Source organism: Aphis gossypii, chromosome 2, assembly GCF_020184175.1.
Source record: "Aphis gossypii isolate Hap1 chromosome 2, ASM2018417v2, whole genome shotgun sequence".
In the NCBI taxonomy this organism is placed as follows: domain Eukaryota; kingdom Metazoa; phylum Arthropoda; class Insecta; order Hemiptera; family Aphididae; genus Aphis; species Aphis gossypii.
The window spans coordinates 46,293,471-46,311,061 of record NC_065531.1 but is presented as its reverse complement, the minus strand read 5'-3'; the positions used below and the strand labels follow the sequence as shown (position 1 = coordinate 46,311,061).

At 29.5% G+C, this 17,591-nt stretch overlaps 1 protein-coding gene across 1 annotated transcript; it reads left to right on the top strand.

Moving 5' to 3' along the window:
* Nucleotides 1-12,683: 12,683 nt before the first annotated feature.
* LOC114119059 (protein mothers against dpp) lies at nucleotides 12,684-17,579 on the top strand. Its single transcript, XM_027980519.2, has 7 exons — nucleotides 12,684-13,672; nucleotides 13,760-13,937; nucleotides 14,398-14,556; nucleotides 14,621-14,691; nucleotides 14,759-14,957; nucleotides 15,605-15,845; nucleotides 15,916-17,579. The coding sequence occupies exons 1-7, from the start codon at nucleotides 13,400-13,402 to the stop codon at nucleotides 16,073-16,075; spliced, it is 1,281 nt and encodes a 426-aa protein (XP_027836320.1). The 5' UTR covers nucleotides 12,684-13,399; the 3' UTR covers nucleotides 16,076-17,579.
* Nucleotides 17,580-17,591: the final 12 nt, after the last annotated feature.

Here is a 17,591-nt window from a genome sequence, read left to right as displayed (position 1 = left end):
AATTTGGGTCAATTTTTATATCTAAATGTAGTAGTATATACAATAACTAAAAATAATATTTCAATCTTAAAAAATGAATTTATTATAATATACTGGTTTTATTTAGGGTAAACATTTTTTAAATTTTTAATAAAAGTATTTGAACATTGTTGTAATGTTAAATGTAACTGTCATAATGTTCGTTCTAAATCAATTATAGGTACTTTTATATGTATTTTTTTCTATTTATTTCTTGAAAACAAAATTGTATAATGTTGATGTCTTCCTTACAAGTGATAAGAATATATTGGTTAGTGTTAAATGTTTTTATTTAACACATTAAAAAATTGATTGGTGATGATTTTTTATTATCTATTATGTTATAACTGTTATAAAATAATTATAAAGGTAATTTGTGAAATGTTGCATTAAATGTAAATACCAAATTTACTTTTAAGGTTTAATTACTTATATTATAAGAATTCATTATAATATCAAAGTTTAATTTACAAAAACAATTTCATAGTCTTAAAATTAATAAATTGACTATAAAAGTACTAAATATATTACAGGGTTACAACAGGCAATAAAGACAAGTTATTAAGACATATTCAAATAGTATTTAAGTACTTGTATAACATGTAATATTATTTATTAACAATATTAACTAAAAATAATAAATTTTAAAAGAGTAACAAAATTAAAGTCACTACTCAAATAAAAAAATAGTTTTATGCTCATACCTTCTTCAAGTAGTTTTGTAAAAAGACTACTTATAAAAAGTCTTAAAAATATTTATTTGAATAAAAAAAAAGTATTTGACTTGATTTAAGGAAGTTTATGATAGAGTTTTAACTCACTAAATAGTAAATATGATTGTTAAAACTATCATTTAAAAAATATATTAACTTATTCAATTTATGATCATAGGTGTAAATTAAGTTTTAAATTGAAAGGGGAAACTGAAATTAAAAATGTAATTATAATAATACTAATATTACAGTATATAGTCCATCCATTTGCAGGTTTGAAACAGAATATCTACATAATTATAACTTTTATTTTATACAAGAATTTAGCGATTGTTAGGTCAAAATTTAATTCATTAAATACCTTAAGATCTTAAAAAATGCATTATGAATCCCTAAGATTAAACTTATAGGACCTAAATTAATAAATAAAAATAATTCATCAAATGTATGTACCAACATATCTACCTAATAAATTTTAATTGGCAAGAATCTTAAAAATTTCAAAAAATATAATGAAAAAAAATAAAATAATTACCTTAATTAATTAATATTTATTCATATTTAGTCTTAACCGCGTATTTCTTTATAAGAAACGTAGTTGTTTATACAATAACAAAAACTTTTTTAAATTAAAATTTAATAAATGAAATTGCGTATATAAACTATAAAGTTATTATACAATTTTTTTCAATTGAATTAAAAACAATATCGTCGAGGTATAAGTTTAATTTACGAAGCTTCGTCGTAATATTTTCGAATTTGTGAAATTTTATTTTTCAAAACGTATACATTTGTCAAGAGAAATAAATAAATGTAAAATGATACAGCATTTTTCATTGTTTCACACTGTGAATTGACAAATGCTAGTAAAATGATCGAAATAAAGGTTTTTATGTTTGTACATCAAGATAAAATTACAGCGGTCAGCGACGGATCGAAAAAACATTTAGTAATAGCGATGGCAGACAATCATTCTTTTCCAGCACACGTTGGTGAATATTTTTAAGCCATTATATAATATATAAATTTAAAATTATAAACAACTTGGAACAAAATACAATATTATGTCATAAAATGTTAATAATTTTTTATTTATATATATTATTACCTATAATGGTATCATAATATGATATAATTTAAATATGCAAAAGTATTAAAAATACTTATATTAACCAATTGACATTTCCAAAAATGTCTACACTCTCAATGTGACAACGTAAATGTTTTTTTTTTTATTAAACATACCTAGTACCTAAATGTTAAATCATCTTTTATTATTTTACAGACAGAAGTACTCGTTCACTATATTACCACTAGCATTGAAATAACATAATATGATATAGGTATTGATATACATGCATATAACTGGTACCTATTCTTAAAATAATCAATACATAAGAAAAATAAGCGCAGTGTGATGTGAATTAGATAGTTTAACAAATAAACGGTTAATTATTAAATCTTCATTTAACATACTTCATTATGTAACTAACACAGTAACACATATAATTATTGTTATTACATTTGAGTGTACATAACATTGTTATGATTAATTTGATTTTCATATTGTTTTAATATTTATGTGTTAGCTAAGTTAGCTTAATAGCAAAGCAATGCCTTGCATATTTGAAAGATACGTAACCAGTCAGATACATTTAACTATTAGATACCTTTTTAAAATTGTTTGACACAGTTACACAATTGTTACATATTATATACAATTATTAATAATGTACTAGATACCTATTACTTATTATTAATTAATATGCAATATTAATTTTATTATTTAGTTTTGTTAAGGATTGGTTCATGGTTGGTTAGAAGTATAACTAGAGCTAATTGTATTTATTTAGTCATTCAGATTCATTGATTGCATAAAATCATACTATAATTACCACCTAAAATTTCTAAATGCCAATGAATCGGTTTCTCGGAAGAATTTTCACAAATAGCCAATATTCACCAAGCTCTTGCCTTGTCTTTGATCTTATAGTATTTTAAGATAGTTGAGTTTATATATATTATACTAATAGTATAATAAACTACGAAAAATACTTCTCTAGTTTAATATCAAATGCTGACTTGAATTTAAGTTTAACACATTTATACATTAATGTCTCTTGACATTGAGCAGTCATAATACATACACTAGAAACTATTGTACAATGGAGCGATTGATCACCAAATTTCTTGTTAGGTATAAACTATTTCAACTCAACTTGTAAAACATGTAGGTAGGTAAATGCAGTTTAGGTAAATGCAGTTTGAACAATAAAAGGTTAAAATATGAAAAACTAAGTCTTTTATGTGTACACAAAAATTGTAATTTATATTAATATAATATGGTATAACAAAGATAATTTTTAACAAATGAACCAAAATACTTAAAACTTATATGATAAAGTATATAGATATTAAAGATAGGAAAGAAAACCGATGGAGTTTTACTTAGTGAAAATTGTATTCTTATGGGGACCGATTGTCTCTGTTACGTTTACTGCAGACGGTCCCGGACGGATGAGTGCAGTGTTAGACATGGGAGCGTGACGACCGTGACCAACTGATGGTGACGGCACGACAGCGAGAGCGATTCGTGCACTGTCATGCACTTGGACGGTAACGGCGGTGGGGAGCGATGACGGAAACTCGGGTGATTGCAAGTGCACTTGCAATAAAGTGCGACAGTTGGAACGGATAGCGACCGGCCACTCGTGCTCAGCCGACGGGATTTCAAGGTAAAAACTTGGTGAATCAGACACCAGTATGGTGGTTCGTGTCCCCACGAACCTGTTTTCACCCAGGTGCTCCGCCGCGGTCGACACCGCGATTTTCCCGGAAACGCTGCATGGTGTTGCGGACATCCGTTCCGCCGTCAATTACCCGAATCTGCACCACAGTTGCCGCCGCCGTCTATGGGTACCGGTAATCCACATCGACGCCAAACGTCCGGTTCCCGAGTCGTTGTCTCGAGTCTATTTTGCCGTCGACAAAAGCCGACCAGCCGGTCTAACGGTCTCGATAAAAATGTCCTAGGTCGCAACCTATGTCCGCCATCACACGTTCGATTGGGAAACACGACTGCAGAAAACCACTTAGATGGTGTACCATCGAGCACTTTCGGTTATTTTCTTTCCCTTATGGCCATCTATCATTATATTTGTCAAGCTCGTGGACGAATTCTTCTGTACAGGGGCAGACGCAGGAAAATTTTGGGGGGGTTTTGAAAAAATTATAATTTTTTGAAGTTTCATAAGTGAGAATAACTACGTTTTAAATTAATCATCCATTCATTTCGGAGGGGGTTTGAACCCCCCCCCCCCCCTGCGTCCGTCACTGCTTCTGTATTATAATCCTCATCTCGATGGTTAAACGTCGTGCAATCACAACAGCGTCAACGTTTGTTCTTCCAGACACACCACCGGCACCGTTATCTCAAAGTTTGTCGTCTTGGAAGTTCCAATGTGTCAGAACTCAAATCTGACGAACATAAGTCAAGAAAATAAAGTCAAAACCATTATATCAGTGAACTGCAGTTACTCGTTGACAACAAATACATAATATTCTGTAAGTGTTTGGATTTTTAAAAATGGAGATGATTTCTATTTGCTAATTAGATTTAGTTGGGAGTTGGGAGAGGTCAACAATAATTCCTATTAAATTTATTAATAAGAAAATCACACTTTTTCACGTAAATTCAATTTTTAACATAATACTATAACGACGAAAAAAATATTAAAATATTATGTTATATTTCGACTGGAAATTTTCAAAAATGTTAATACATTTTGAAGTAATAAGTGTTGTTCAATAAAATAATTACCCCTTAATGTAGGAGTATAGAAGGAAAGTTTGCCTATTTGAACCGCGTAAATGTCATTGTATATGCAGTTCATTTTATTTATTCTAAAAACAAAAACAAATATCCGAAATATTGTATAGACTGTAGATTATATACTTTTGTTAAAATTACATATAATAACAAAGAAATGGTTAAAATTGCAGTAATGTACCTATTTTGTCTATACCATACGCCGGGTAACAATATATTTACGCGAAGTACCTATTAAAACAATAAATTATTAATAATAATATACATATTATATTATTCCATATTATACTTATATACATTTTACTTTAATCAATATTTAATCAGAATTTTAACGTATTATATACCTATTATAAATATCTCTAACCTATTTTTACCTACGTCATATACCTATATATATTATATAAAATTCAAGTATTAACAAAATTTGATATTTAAATAAAAAATAACGAATATAGTAAATTACTTACTAGCTTTGTTATAAATAACTAAGCTAAAATAAATAATATTTTTATACACATTTTACTAATTAGAGATGTAGATGTAATAAGCTTGTATCAAGCTCTTTATTCTCAGAACTCGTAAGACGACGTATATGGTCTTCAGATACTGAAAAAGAAGAATGGAAACCGTGCCCCGTGGCACAATTAAGTACTGTTAAACTGATAAATAATAATACAAAATACTATCCTATTAGCCGGATTAAGGGAATATTTGATGGTCGGGGCCAATAAAAATGCAGCGCCCTTAAGTAGGTGAAAGTACGGGGTATGCCGTGTGTCTAACAAAATATATTTAAAAACAAATCAAAAAGTATATTTTTATATTACAAATATTTTTATTGAAATCATTATTGTTTTCATATATTATTTATATAAAGTACTAAATATGTCAATAATACTCAATACTATACTTAAAAATCATTAATAAATATAAAAGTACTTGAAATTTTCTCCAATTGTTTATAATAGCGTTATATAATACCCACAGTTAAATTTTCAAAATATTATAGCAGCTTTTTTTGAGCTCTTTATAGATAACTGAAATTTTTAATTTTTCAAAGTATTTTTTTTTTAAATGTCGATAAAAAATTGTTGGTAAGACTTGAAAATTTATAACAAAGTTTCTTATAAGTTGTTATAAATATTATTGTAGTTAAAAAAAAAATAAAAAATCGTTAGTCAACATTTTTTTTATAAGCGTTTAAAGTTTAAATTTTTACGTAATACTTCAAAATTGTGAAAATTTGCAAGTAATTTTGTAGTTGAAAATTCATAAAATTGTTTGTATTTGTTTCTAAGGTTAAAAAATTCAACTCTACGTTTTCTAAAAGTTTTTCTGCAAATAGATAAAGAGAAAACTCGAAGCTTCATTATAGAAAAAAATGATACGAGCGTCTGAATTTTAAATTTTTACTACTCACTCAGCATAGGTATCATACGATTAACTAGAATAAATCTGTAAATGCATACAAATCCGCCCTTTAATTATTATGTATCTACGATTTGTTATTTGAAATAATATTATATGACTTAATAAGTACTTATAAGCACTTCGAGATGTGTATGTACACGCAGTACTTTGTAAAACTATGAAACACTAACTAGAATAGTATAATATTATTGAAGTTTATACAATTTTTTTACCTGTATTAGCCATTAAGTCGATATTTTCCTTTGACGTGAAAAAGTGGAGTGTGGACTGTAAACCACAAAATATCACAATACCTATATCTACATCATTCATGCGGAATCCATCAATCCTTCCATCCATCGATGGCTTCGATGCATGCACAATATTCGCAAAGGATATTATATCGGTACTCAGTAATACCATAGAATAGATAATACAGTAAAGAAATAAAGTAATACAGTTCGTGTGGGTTATAATACGTGTTGGTCGTCGGGGTGTGCGAGTGCAACTTACGCATAGAGTAGGTATAACTCTATGGTGCAACGGCGATTACGGTGTTGTCGGTTATGATCACAGACTTCGATATCTATACTAAACTTTCTATATAGAAGTCCGTGGTTATGATTGGCGGGGGTGAGATAGGTGAGAGATTTCCCAATCCGCAGTTAAAGTTAGCACTAGAGAGCCTATATAAGAAGAGAGTGGCCAACTCGATAATGCCGTCTGATTGGCTGTTTGATATGGACCGTTGTTTTCGGTCCATCAGTGTTACTTTTCGCACAGTATTACCAAATTATCGTTATTAATTTATATTTATATATTCATATTTAGCCAGGGATGCATAATCTCAATGTGGACCGTAAATAGTGACTCCTATGAAACCGTGATAAAAACCGTTGGTCACTCTCTTCTTATAAAGGCTCTCTAGTTAGCGCGTAAGAAATTAGAATATATTAATTATAAATTATAAATATAATTGTTATCCAATTACGCCTTACGCGTTACATTTATAAATGTTTAGCCAAACATCAACATAAATTCAACGAGGATGTGCAATATTAAACGTAAACTTGGTAATAAATATAATACTTTGCCGCAGTTATACATCAGAAATAAATAAATTTGTTGTCTATTCGTTATCTTTAATACCACTCGATGAGGTGGTATAAGTAGGTAGTAGGTACATATAGAAAAATCATTGAGGGAAACTGCGAATTTAATATAAGGCGGTGATCGGGTGATGACGGTCAAGGTTACAAAAAGTGTTAATATAAGGGGAAATGTAATACCAATCGATGTAAATGTAAATCATCCAGCATTTTGTGCAATTCAAAATTTCATGAAAGCATACCATATAGTAATAAAGAATAACGTAAGAATAACGCCCAGCAGGTAGCAGCACATGATGGGTTAAAATTATCTAGCGACGTAAACATGTCCACGGAAAACAAACAAAACGGCATCAAAAAGTAGTTTTAGAGTAAAAATACCTATTCTGAAATTTGTAGAGAATAATATTTTGAAAGGAACCCCAATTGGGTTTTGTAATAATTTAAATACACAGCTCGTAATTAAAGGAACAAAAACATTTTATTAACATTCTTAAAATAATTAACTTTTTTAATACGTAATATTTCAAAAAACACAAATAAGGTTCCCTCTTAAATATTGTTCTCTATAAATTTAATAATAGGTATTTTTATTTTAAAACCACATTTTGATGCCATTTTTTTTTTTGTTTTTCGTGGACAAGTTTTTACGGCTGAAAATAACCGGTGTGCCGTAGTTCTTATAAAATAATATTTCAATACATAATTTAAAATACAAAATACAAATTTAATATTGTATCATTAGAAGGTTAGGTTATTAAAAATGAAAAGTGAACTCATATTAATAAATAATAATATTATGTATTTTATGGTAATTTCTTAATGTATCTTAAATAAATTTAATATTGTTAATAATTAATTAATGATCCAATTTATTTTCTATTATAAATTATTTATAATTAATTATCTAAAAGTTCTTGGCTAATATTATATTGTCCAGTTAATGTTAGCATTATCCAACATTTAATAATATTCATAGCGGGTAATGGTAACAGTTAAAGCTAATGTCGATATTATTCAAATGTTAACATTACCCGTAACATACGAGATATACCTATGTATTATAATACCGACTAAATATCAGGTTAAAAACAAGTATCGGCTTAAAAAAATAGCTGTGAATTTCCTGTGTGCACCCCCTTAATAAAATGACACACTTAATACTTAAATAAACTTTTAATACAAATTATAAGAATGTAAATAATTTAAATTTAAAAATGTTCATATCTCACTTTAAAATCAAAATATCGTAAATAAGCCAATAAGCACACTGCGGATAATGCAGTTTTTAACTTTAAGTTTGAATAGTTTTATTTTACTTTAATACTAAAGTTATTAAATAACTGCAGAGTTGGTACACGAGGTTCGTTCCACTGAATGCAAAATTATGATGTTCAATAAGGGTCAGAGAGTGAAAAGAAATAGTGAGCCGACATCCTTTAAGCAGGTAATTAGTAGATATACATCATAGTAAATGTTGAATATTCTATTAGATTATTGTATAACATTAAGTCTCTCTTAAAATTCTTGTGAAGTTGTATCAACGAAAAGAAAACTGTCTTTGTTTGCGGTCCTGGTTTTCTTTAGATTTTATTTTAAATTTAAATATCAAGCACTGTTAATAATACAATTTAATGTGCATTCGTTTTTAACGAACCATGTGCATTTGATAATATATTATTTTATTATAAAATGGCTAACAAATAATAATGTCTGATGTGTGTTATCGAATAATGAGAAGAGTCTTATTTGCATACACTAGGTATATAATATATAAATATTTTATATGATTTTAAAAGCCAAAACCATAGTTTTATACGATATCTAAATGAGTAGGTGTGAGTATTTAAGTATTTAACTACTATTTTCTACTATTTTTTATGAAAATAACTATTATTATGTATGTGTACTGTCTATACAATGAGGGATGATTCCCCTGATGATTCAATGATTGCCCTATGATAACAATAATTAATAACTGTATGCGGTAGTATACTTGTAGTTATGATTTGAATACTTGACACTCTTAGACTAAACCTTAGACTATTCGAAGTAATAAATCACAAAAAAGAATCACCTAAATAGTAATTATTTCGATTATAAAGGAGTCATTAGTACACATATACATAAATGTGCTTGGTACCTAACAATTAAAATAAAGTAAAGCTGCTATAGCAGACTTATATTTATAGGTATGATGAAGGTTAATTGAACAGCTAGATATTTAAAAATTATATTATTATAAGACATTTATTATTATAATAATAAAAAAACAATAATGTTTTTCTATTTTAAATAATACATTTTATACCTAATTAATCTATCTGATTGGATTTAGTTTAAATACATCTTTGTTTTGTATTTTATACATACTAATCAAACAGTCATATACATAGGTAGATTTAAAAAAAAATTTAATTCGCTATATCTTTACGATTAGTGTTTAGTAGGTATATATAGGTAAATTATAAATACGTATTAATATACGTGTTGTGTGTGCATATATTATATACTATTTATAATATACATATTAAATTTATAAATACAAACAATAATACCATCTAGACCCAAACACACGTGGATGTACTAACAAAAAAAAAAAAAAAAACAATATACAAATAATAAATATAGTATATAATATATATAGTTTATTATAGTATTATTTGTTAATATTGTATTCCTAACATTTGAGTTAAAATAGTCTCGACGATGCTATACACTCTTACATTATATACACACTATACACACAAGATTATATTATAGGCGCCAAAAATGTGTACGAAACCCTCGCCGACCGGCTCTGAATGGTTCGAATTTCAAAACGCACATTCTCATCACAATAACCTCGTGTAGCCTGCCGCCGGACGTACATATAATATGTGTATATATATATTACACTATAAACATACGATGGACTCAACAGGTCCCTGCGGTGAACTGGCGCCACAGCCCGCCATACGACATATCATTATTATTATTATATGGTACATGTATGGTATATAATATATTAAATAAGTTAAGTACATACAATAATATACTGTCGTTGTCATTCTCGATCCAATGGTATTTTCATTGCATACATGGATATATAATAATATATAATATATATAATATATTATATAATGTGCAAGTTGGATATTTTAATGCTAACACTCAAGGTAGGAAAATTGAAAAAAATATCTATTTTAGATTATAAATATTATTGTGTAGATTGTAGATTAACAAATTTGATTTTTTTTTTAACTGCGAATTGTGTACCTACTTATAAATAATAAATGAAAAATATCGTTTAACTGTTCTAATTGATGTTGACATAATTCAATTAATGTAAGAGCCATCGTGATTGAGTTAGTTTATAACGTTTTACGAACAATATAATCTTGACATCTTATAATCGAAGTGTCAAGTGATAATAGTACCGTTTCAAACAGGACGATTTAACAATTAGGTAAAATAGGTAAATACATAACATCGATTCAAAATCTTATGGGATCTTGATGATTTTGACCTAAGAACTTTTTATAAGCGATAATGGGTGGTGTAAATAAATTAATAAAATCAATAACTAATAATCATATTTTCAAATTATTAAATCAACTAAATTCATGTTTGAATACAATGCTATACAAGTATTGTAGGTACTTAACACAGTATTAGGTACTAATTATAATTCTGATATTTCACGTAAAATGTTCGTCCACTTGGTGTTTAAACCACATTCGCATCAATGAGAGCAAATATATAGTTCTTAGGTACTTGTTAATTTATTTCAATTTGTATCTACAAAATAAAATGTTCACTATTTAATACGTATACCACGTGACCCGCATATGTACAACAAGGACGCCGTTTCAGGTTTTAAATAGGGGTGTCAAATAGGGCCAAATAGTTTTTTTTTCAGCAGGCTACTTTGAGTATAAAACTATAGTTAAAATTCTAATTTTTTTACATCTGAAAACTAATAGTATTAATACCCGGCTTATAAATTATAAGTAATATGTTTTATTATGTCATCATTATCTATACCAGTGGTTTTCAACCTTTTTTGGATTGCAACAACTCATTTTTTATTATTTTTTTGTAATTATCCACCAAAGCAATTTCTTGGATTTTGTAATTTGTAAGCTCGGGTCATAGTATAATTTAACGGTACATAAAAAAATAGAGTTGCAAAAAGACACCTTGCTCCTCCCAATAGGCGCTCCTGATGTACACAATATGTAAACTTTAGTATTAAACATTGTGCTATTTTATCGCATTAAAAAAATAATATAAAATAAAATCACAAACGACCCACGGATTTGTCTAATGTAACATAACTTAACTTAAGGGCTGCAATCGACCACGTCATTAGTTTGACAACTGAATTATACAACTGATATCTGGGAGGTAAGTAGATAGTAAAACGAAACAAATTAAAATCCCCTAACGACTCTACCAACAGTGATGGAGAAATTTTGCCACCTTGTTTAAATAAATATGTAACATAAAGATGCACGATATTAAAATATTATATATATATTTATATATTAATATAAAATATTAGAACAGGTCTTGTTTAGTCTTTCAGAGGCCACATCGTGGTTGGATGGGGGTGGCGACGGCGAGTGGCGACAGCGGCACAATACTATAATATACCATCACGCCGGACCGTTACTTCCGTACTAAATGCAGGCGACATGTTTATAAAATATAATTTTGCAAGGGAGCGCCGGTCTTTACCTAAACCCATTTAATTTATTTTCGACGTCTTTGTCGCAGTATTGTTATTGTACAAAAATCGCGTACAGGCGCCAACAGTTTTACATGTATATAGACACAGCGCACTGGTTCTATTGTCATTGTCGAACGACATAAATAATATTCTGTAGGTATTCACTTATGTCTTGGGTACAAATGTACAATTGGTACATATCGTCAAATATTAAAGACATCGTTGCATGTGTTTAACATAACGACGATGGCCGAAGAGCGACAAACATTAATTGTCGAACAGATTGTTTTAAAATCGAATTCCGGTCGTTTCCAATACAGCAGCGGGCAGCGGCGGGAACTGCAACTGCAGCGGTTGCAGAACGGGTCAACAAATCTCACCACGTGGTCAATATCGAATGCGCGCAGGGTGCATTAGAAGTGCATAATATTATATTATAGGAACATATTATGAATACACATGTCTCGTTCGGTCGATTCCGGCCGGAAGCGTATAGACGCGTAAAAATTATTATTTATATATTTTATTCTACAAAATATATACTAAAATAATACACCCGGGTGGGTGGGCGGATTATCGGGGTATGAAAAAAAGAGTGCAGACGACATGCATAATGTCGTATACCTATCTATACGTCATATAATATTGTTGTCGTATACACTCGTATCACTATATATTATCTAAAATACAATATATAATATATATATATATATAATAATAATATATAATGGAGAGGAAAAAAAGGGAAAATCGGACTGGACCGTACAGGCGCCAGACGGCTGCTCCCACCCGTCACGTCTGCGAGAGGTACGCTCGTGTAGTGCCTACAGTACCTATGGCATGGTACCCATATACCTGCTGCTGATACGAGTCGTATACCCACTTCGATCTCGCGCGTGCGTACGAAACTAGTCCGTTCTCGCTTACCGCGACTGCAGTGAGGAAGAGAATTTATCGCCGGCGACACGTCTTGTGCTTGTCCGCAACATAACACAATACTACATAGTACATACGCTTATCGCGTACAACACGTTCGCATGAGATCGTCGATCGCACACGCGCGTTCATACACGACGGCTGCGGTGGACGACGACCGCGATCACTGTCCCGGCACGGACTCGCGCGCGGCCGTATCATCGTACCGGCGGCATCGCTGTCCGAAAACCGTACCGCCGCCGTCGTGCGCGTGACGGCCGGTAAAAGTTTCCAGTCGTTACCAGTGGCCGCGGTTTGAAATCAACGATCCGCGATAGGCACGTCCCCGAAAACGACGACGGCGCGGTACACCTGCTGAGACGCAAAATCCGGCAACGGCGCAGCACAACGCGCCGTACGGGAACCGTAACAAATGCGCGAGTAACACTCCGTTACAGCGTTGCCGCGGTTCGCTCCGGAACGTATCCGTCCGAACGACCGCCACCGTCCGCCGTTGGATTCTAATCAATGATGCGCGTTTTCCTTTCTCTCTTCCCCCGAAACAACAATAATAACAATAAATAAATAATATAATAATAAGTGGACACTCGCCGTTGTCCGGTGACACTGGACTCGTCGAATATTTTCCGTGCGTGTGCGTCGTTTATTGCGTTTCACGCTCTCCCGTTCAATGGAGGTGGACGAGTTCGATTCGGGCCGTTCGTCGTCGACGATTTCGTCGATAAACAGCCTGTTCTCGTTTACCAGCCCGGCCGTTAAGAAACTGTTGGGCTGGAAGCAGGGTGACGAAGAGGAGAAATGGGCCGAAAAGGCCGTCGATGCGCTCGTCAAGAAACTGAAGAAGACCAAAGGCGCTATCGAAGAGTTGGAAAAAGCGCTCAGCTGTCCAGGACAGCCGAGCAAGTGCGTCACCATACCGAGAAGTCTGGACGGACGATTGCAGGTATGACCGCACTCTCCGATTAAACTTCTTGCCCGTGTCAAATAAGTATTGTGTACATATTATTGTAATGTGTCTTGTTTCGTTCAGGTGTCGCATCGTAAGAGTTTACCGCACGTCATATACTGCCGTGTATGGCGATGGCCAGATCTCCAAACCCATCACGAGCTTAAACCGCTTGACCATTGTCAATTTCCATTCTCTACTCAAAACAAACAGAAAGATGTTTGTATTAACCCTTATCACTACAAACGTGTTGAAAGTCCTGGTAAGTTAATCCCAATTTGTGTAATAATATTATGCTGGTTTAGTCATTAATACAAGTATTAAGCAATATTTAGTCGTGTATTGAATGAAAACATTGTATTAAATTATTTTTGTTTCAATATCTCCTCTGAATACAGTACTTATAATTAATATTGGTAGTAATTTTTAATATTAACTACTAATTATATACATTTAATATAATCATAGTGTCTTTTACAAGTAGACTTTTGCATTTATGTTAAAGTGGATTTTAAATTTAAATATTTATATTCATGTATTATAAAATTGAAAGCGATAATGTCAATTGATGATCATACTCGCAAAATTATTTTAGTTAATATACTTATCAGTTATTTGGTTTTAAAAATTAATTATACGTATGAGTTAGGTACATGTTCAAATAATTTAATTTTACAATATTTGTTTTTTTTTATGTACAAATTTTATTATTTACTTTTCAGTCCTACCTCCTGTATTGGTACCAAGACAAAGTCAACTACCCCCTATGATGTTTCGTCAAATGCCAGAAAATCTTCAGTATAATAATTATAATCAAGGACCTAATTCTCCATCATCAAGTCCTCCACCAAACAGTCCCTTTCAGAGCAGCGCACTATCAGGTAAGTACATAAATTGTAATTAAATCTTGAATTTATAATATATTTTTATTTAAAATATTTTTAGAAATAGGAAGTTCTCCTGGGCCTGATGAAAAAGCTATGAGTCCTGCATCTGGAACACAAGTCATGTATCAGGTAAAATATAACATTTGTAATTAAATTTATTAATAAATAACTCAACTAAAAATTATTTACCCATTAGGAACAAGCTAGTTGGGCAAGCATAGCGTACTATGAATTAAATAGTAGAGTTGGAGAACTTTTTCATTGCCAATCTCCTGTTGTGGTTGTGGATGGTTTCACTAACCCAAGTAATAACTTAAACCGATTTTGTCTTGGACAACTTTCTAATGTTAATCGAAATCAAACAATTGAAAACACAAGACGACATATTGGAAGAGGTAATATGTATAAATATACTCAAGATACACATCTGATTAGTGTTAATTTTTTTTATATTTCACTTGTTGATTATTTAATTCAATAACTTTTGCATGACTAAATATTCAATATGCATACCTTCATGATGAATATAGATCATAGAATTTAAACTGTGTAATATTAATAGAATTAAACAATATTAATGAATATATTATATGGCTTACTATTTTGAAATAAATGAAAACTTCAAATGTTCACATTTTTAAATAAAATAAAAAAAAATTTAAACAGAGTAAGTTACTGCTCTTCTGTATATTAGGAGTAATGTCACTGTAATGGATGTATAAATTTTGAATTCAATGTTTGCAAATAACAATTCTGAGAAGAGACGATCTTTTAGCCCAATATCATAAATTTATTGTTATTAAGTATTAATTATTTTAATAATTTATTTTACTATTAGTAATACGGTATAAATTATGAATAAACATTAGTATAAAATATAATAATATACAAAATTGTCCAACAAAAATATTTTTGAATTACAATAAAAGACTTAAAATTGCTATTCTCTGTTTAAGTGTTGAGTTTTATCTACATTGAAATATCATAAACAATATAAATAGTTAAATATCGGTTTTAAATCTATTTTTTAAATTTAATTTAGGCATTCAATTACATTATATTGGCGGTGAAGTATATGCAGAATGTTTATCAGATTCTGCCGTGTTTGTACAGTCACGTAACTGTAATCACCATCATAATTTTCATCCATTAACTGTGTGTAAGATACCAGCTGGATGTTCTTTACGCATTTTCAATAATCAACAATTTGCAACTTTACTCACAGAATCTGTAAATTCTGGTTATGAAGCGGTATTTGAGCTCACTAAAATGTGCACAATTAGGTAAATACTAAATAATATATTACTGATATTAATTTTGTAGTATAAAATTTAAATTTATTTATCTGTATAGGATGTCATTTGTGAAGGGCTGGGGTGCAGAGTATCATCGACAAGACGTTACCAGCACACCTTGTTGGATTGAAATACATTTAAATGGACCATTACAATGGTTAGACAAAGTTTTGTGTGCCATGGGATCGCCTCACAATGCGATATCATCTGTTTCATAGGCCAACATGCTTATCACACTTATTTTTTTAGTATCAAGGTGACATTTTTATTTTTGTTTTAACTAAATCACCAATATGACTTAAATATACATAAGTTTTACACAATATTAGTAAAATAATTTTGCTACAAAATACCAGGTATTTTTATATTAAATAAACTTATGAAATTTAACTTTTTGTAAATTAAAATTACTTTTATTTTGCTGTACTATATGTTTGGTGCTCGCTATTCTTATTACTATATATATATATTTTTTTTTTTTTTGTTAAAGACCATTTATTTATTGTTTTTTATCCTAAATATTTTTTTAAAAAAGTAATACTATTTGAGACTTAAAGATGTAAAACATACTTTATTCTAAAAGTTATTTGACGTTAGTTTTATAAAACATTTTGTGAATTATGGTGATATTATGCTCTCTAATCAAATATATTTATTCAATGAATTATTGTTGGCAACTATATAATCTTACTAAGAGGGTGCAATAGTATATAAATAGTAAATACTCATAAAAACTTATTTTACATCTAACAAGTTATACATAAAAGATTATAGAAAATAATTTTATCTAAATCTAATAAAAATAAAATTTTGGATATTTATATTAATTAGTTAAATAATTTTAAGGGTAAATGTAAAAACATTAAAAATTCATCATCAAATAAATACGGGTCGATTGAAATGGGATATCATTATATCAACAATCTAATTTCTTATAAATGTAGATAAAATTTTTCTCCATAATTTTTTTTGTAGACAATTTTACTTGTAAAATCCTTCAGAAAGCTGTATTCTTTAAAGGCTCAAACTTTTTCTGTTGCTTTTATTTTATTATTTTTGCTCTATAATATACAAAATAATTACTATTTTCTTTTAAGTTAAATTTTTCAGCTATTTTATTTTTAACCTATATTACACACTTCTTAAATTAAGTACATATATGTTGTAAGTCTTAGTGTTCAAATTGTGTTAAAATAATTTTAGTAAATTACATTTGCTCATTCAAAATGTTGTTAATTTTAGTTAATTTATAATTTATTATTAAATTACGAATGGTATGCTACTTATAATGACAGTAAAAGTAAACTATGTACAGGGTGTTTTATGATATTTTTCTTTGTTTCTTGTTTTTAAGTAGTGAAGCTACAATTTCGCTTTGTAGTTTGTCTTAATCGAAATAACATAAAACAATCTGTAAGTTAATAATTTTATTAAGTCATTATTATTTTATAGTAGGCGTGCAATATGAGAATATTATGTAAGCTGTATAATAATTATTGTTGAATTTTTAAATAAGAGTTTGTTTAATGTTCCCAACGCGTTCAGTAATGTAATATTTATGTTTGGTTTATTAATTATTATATTGTATATTTTTTTTTAGCTGTACAAATTTTTCCTAAACGTTTTAGTTTATTGTCTACAAATATACATAAATATATTATATTGATCTTATTTTATAAATATTTTAAATGTGAAAAAAAATATATTTTGCTAGAAAGACAATACTATTTTTTT

Excerpts from the sequence above, each read along its gene's own strand:
- LOC114119059 (XM_027980519.2), top strand. The coding sequence starts at position 13,400 with ATGGAGGTGGACGAGTTCGATTCGGGCCGTTCGTCGTCGACGATTTCG. Across the intron at positions 14,958-15,604 it reads AAGACGACATATTGGAAGAG|GCATTCAATTACATTATATT; the intron begins GTAATATGTATA and ends AATTTAATTTAG. Across the intron at positions 15,846-15,915 it reads ACTAAAATGTGCACAATTAG|GATGTCATTTGTGAAGGGCT; the intron begins GTAAATACTAAA and ends TTATCTGTATAG.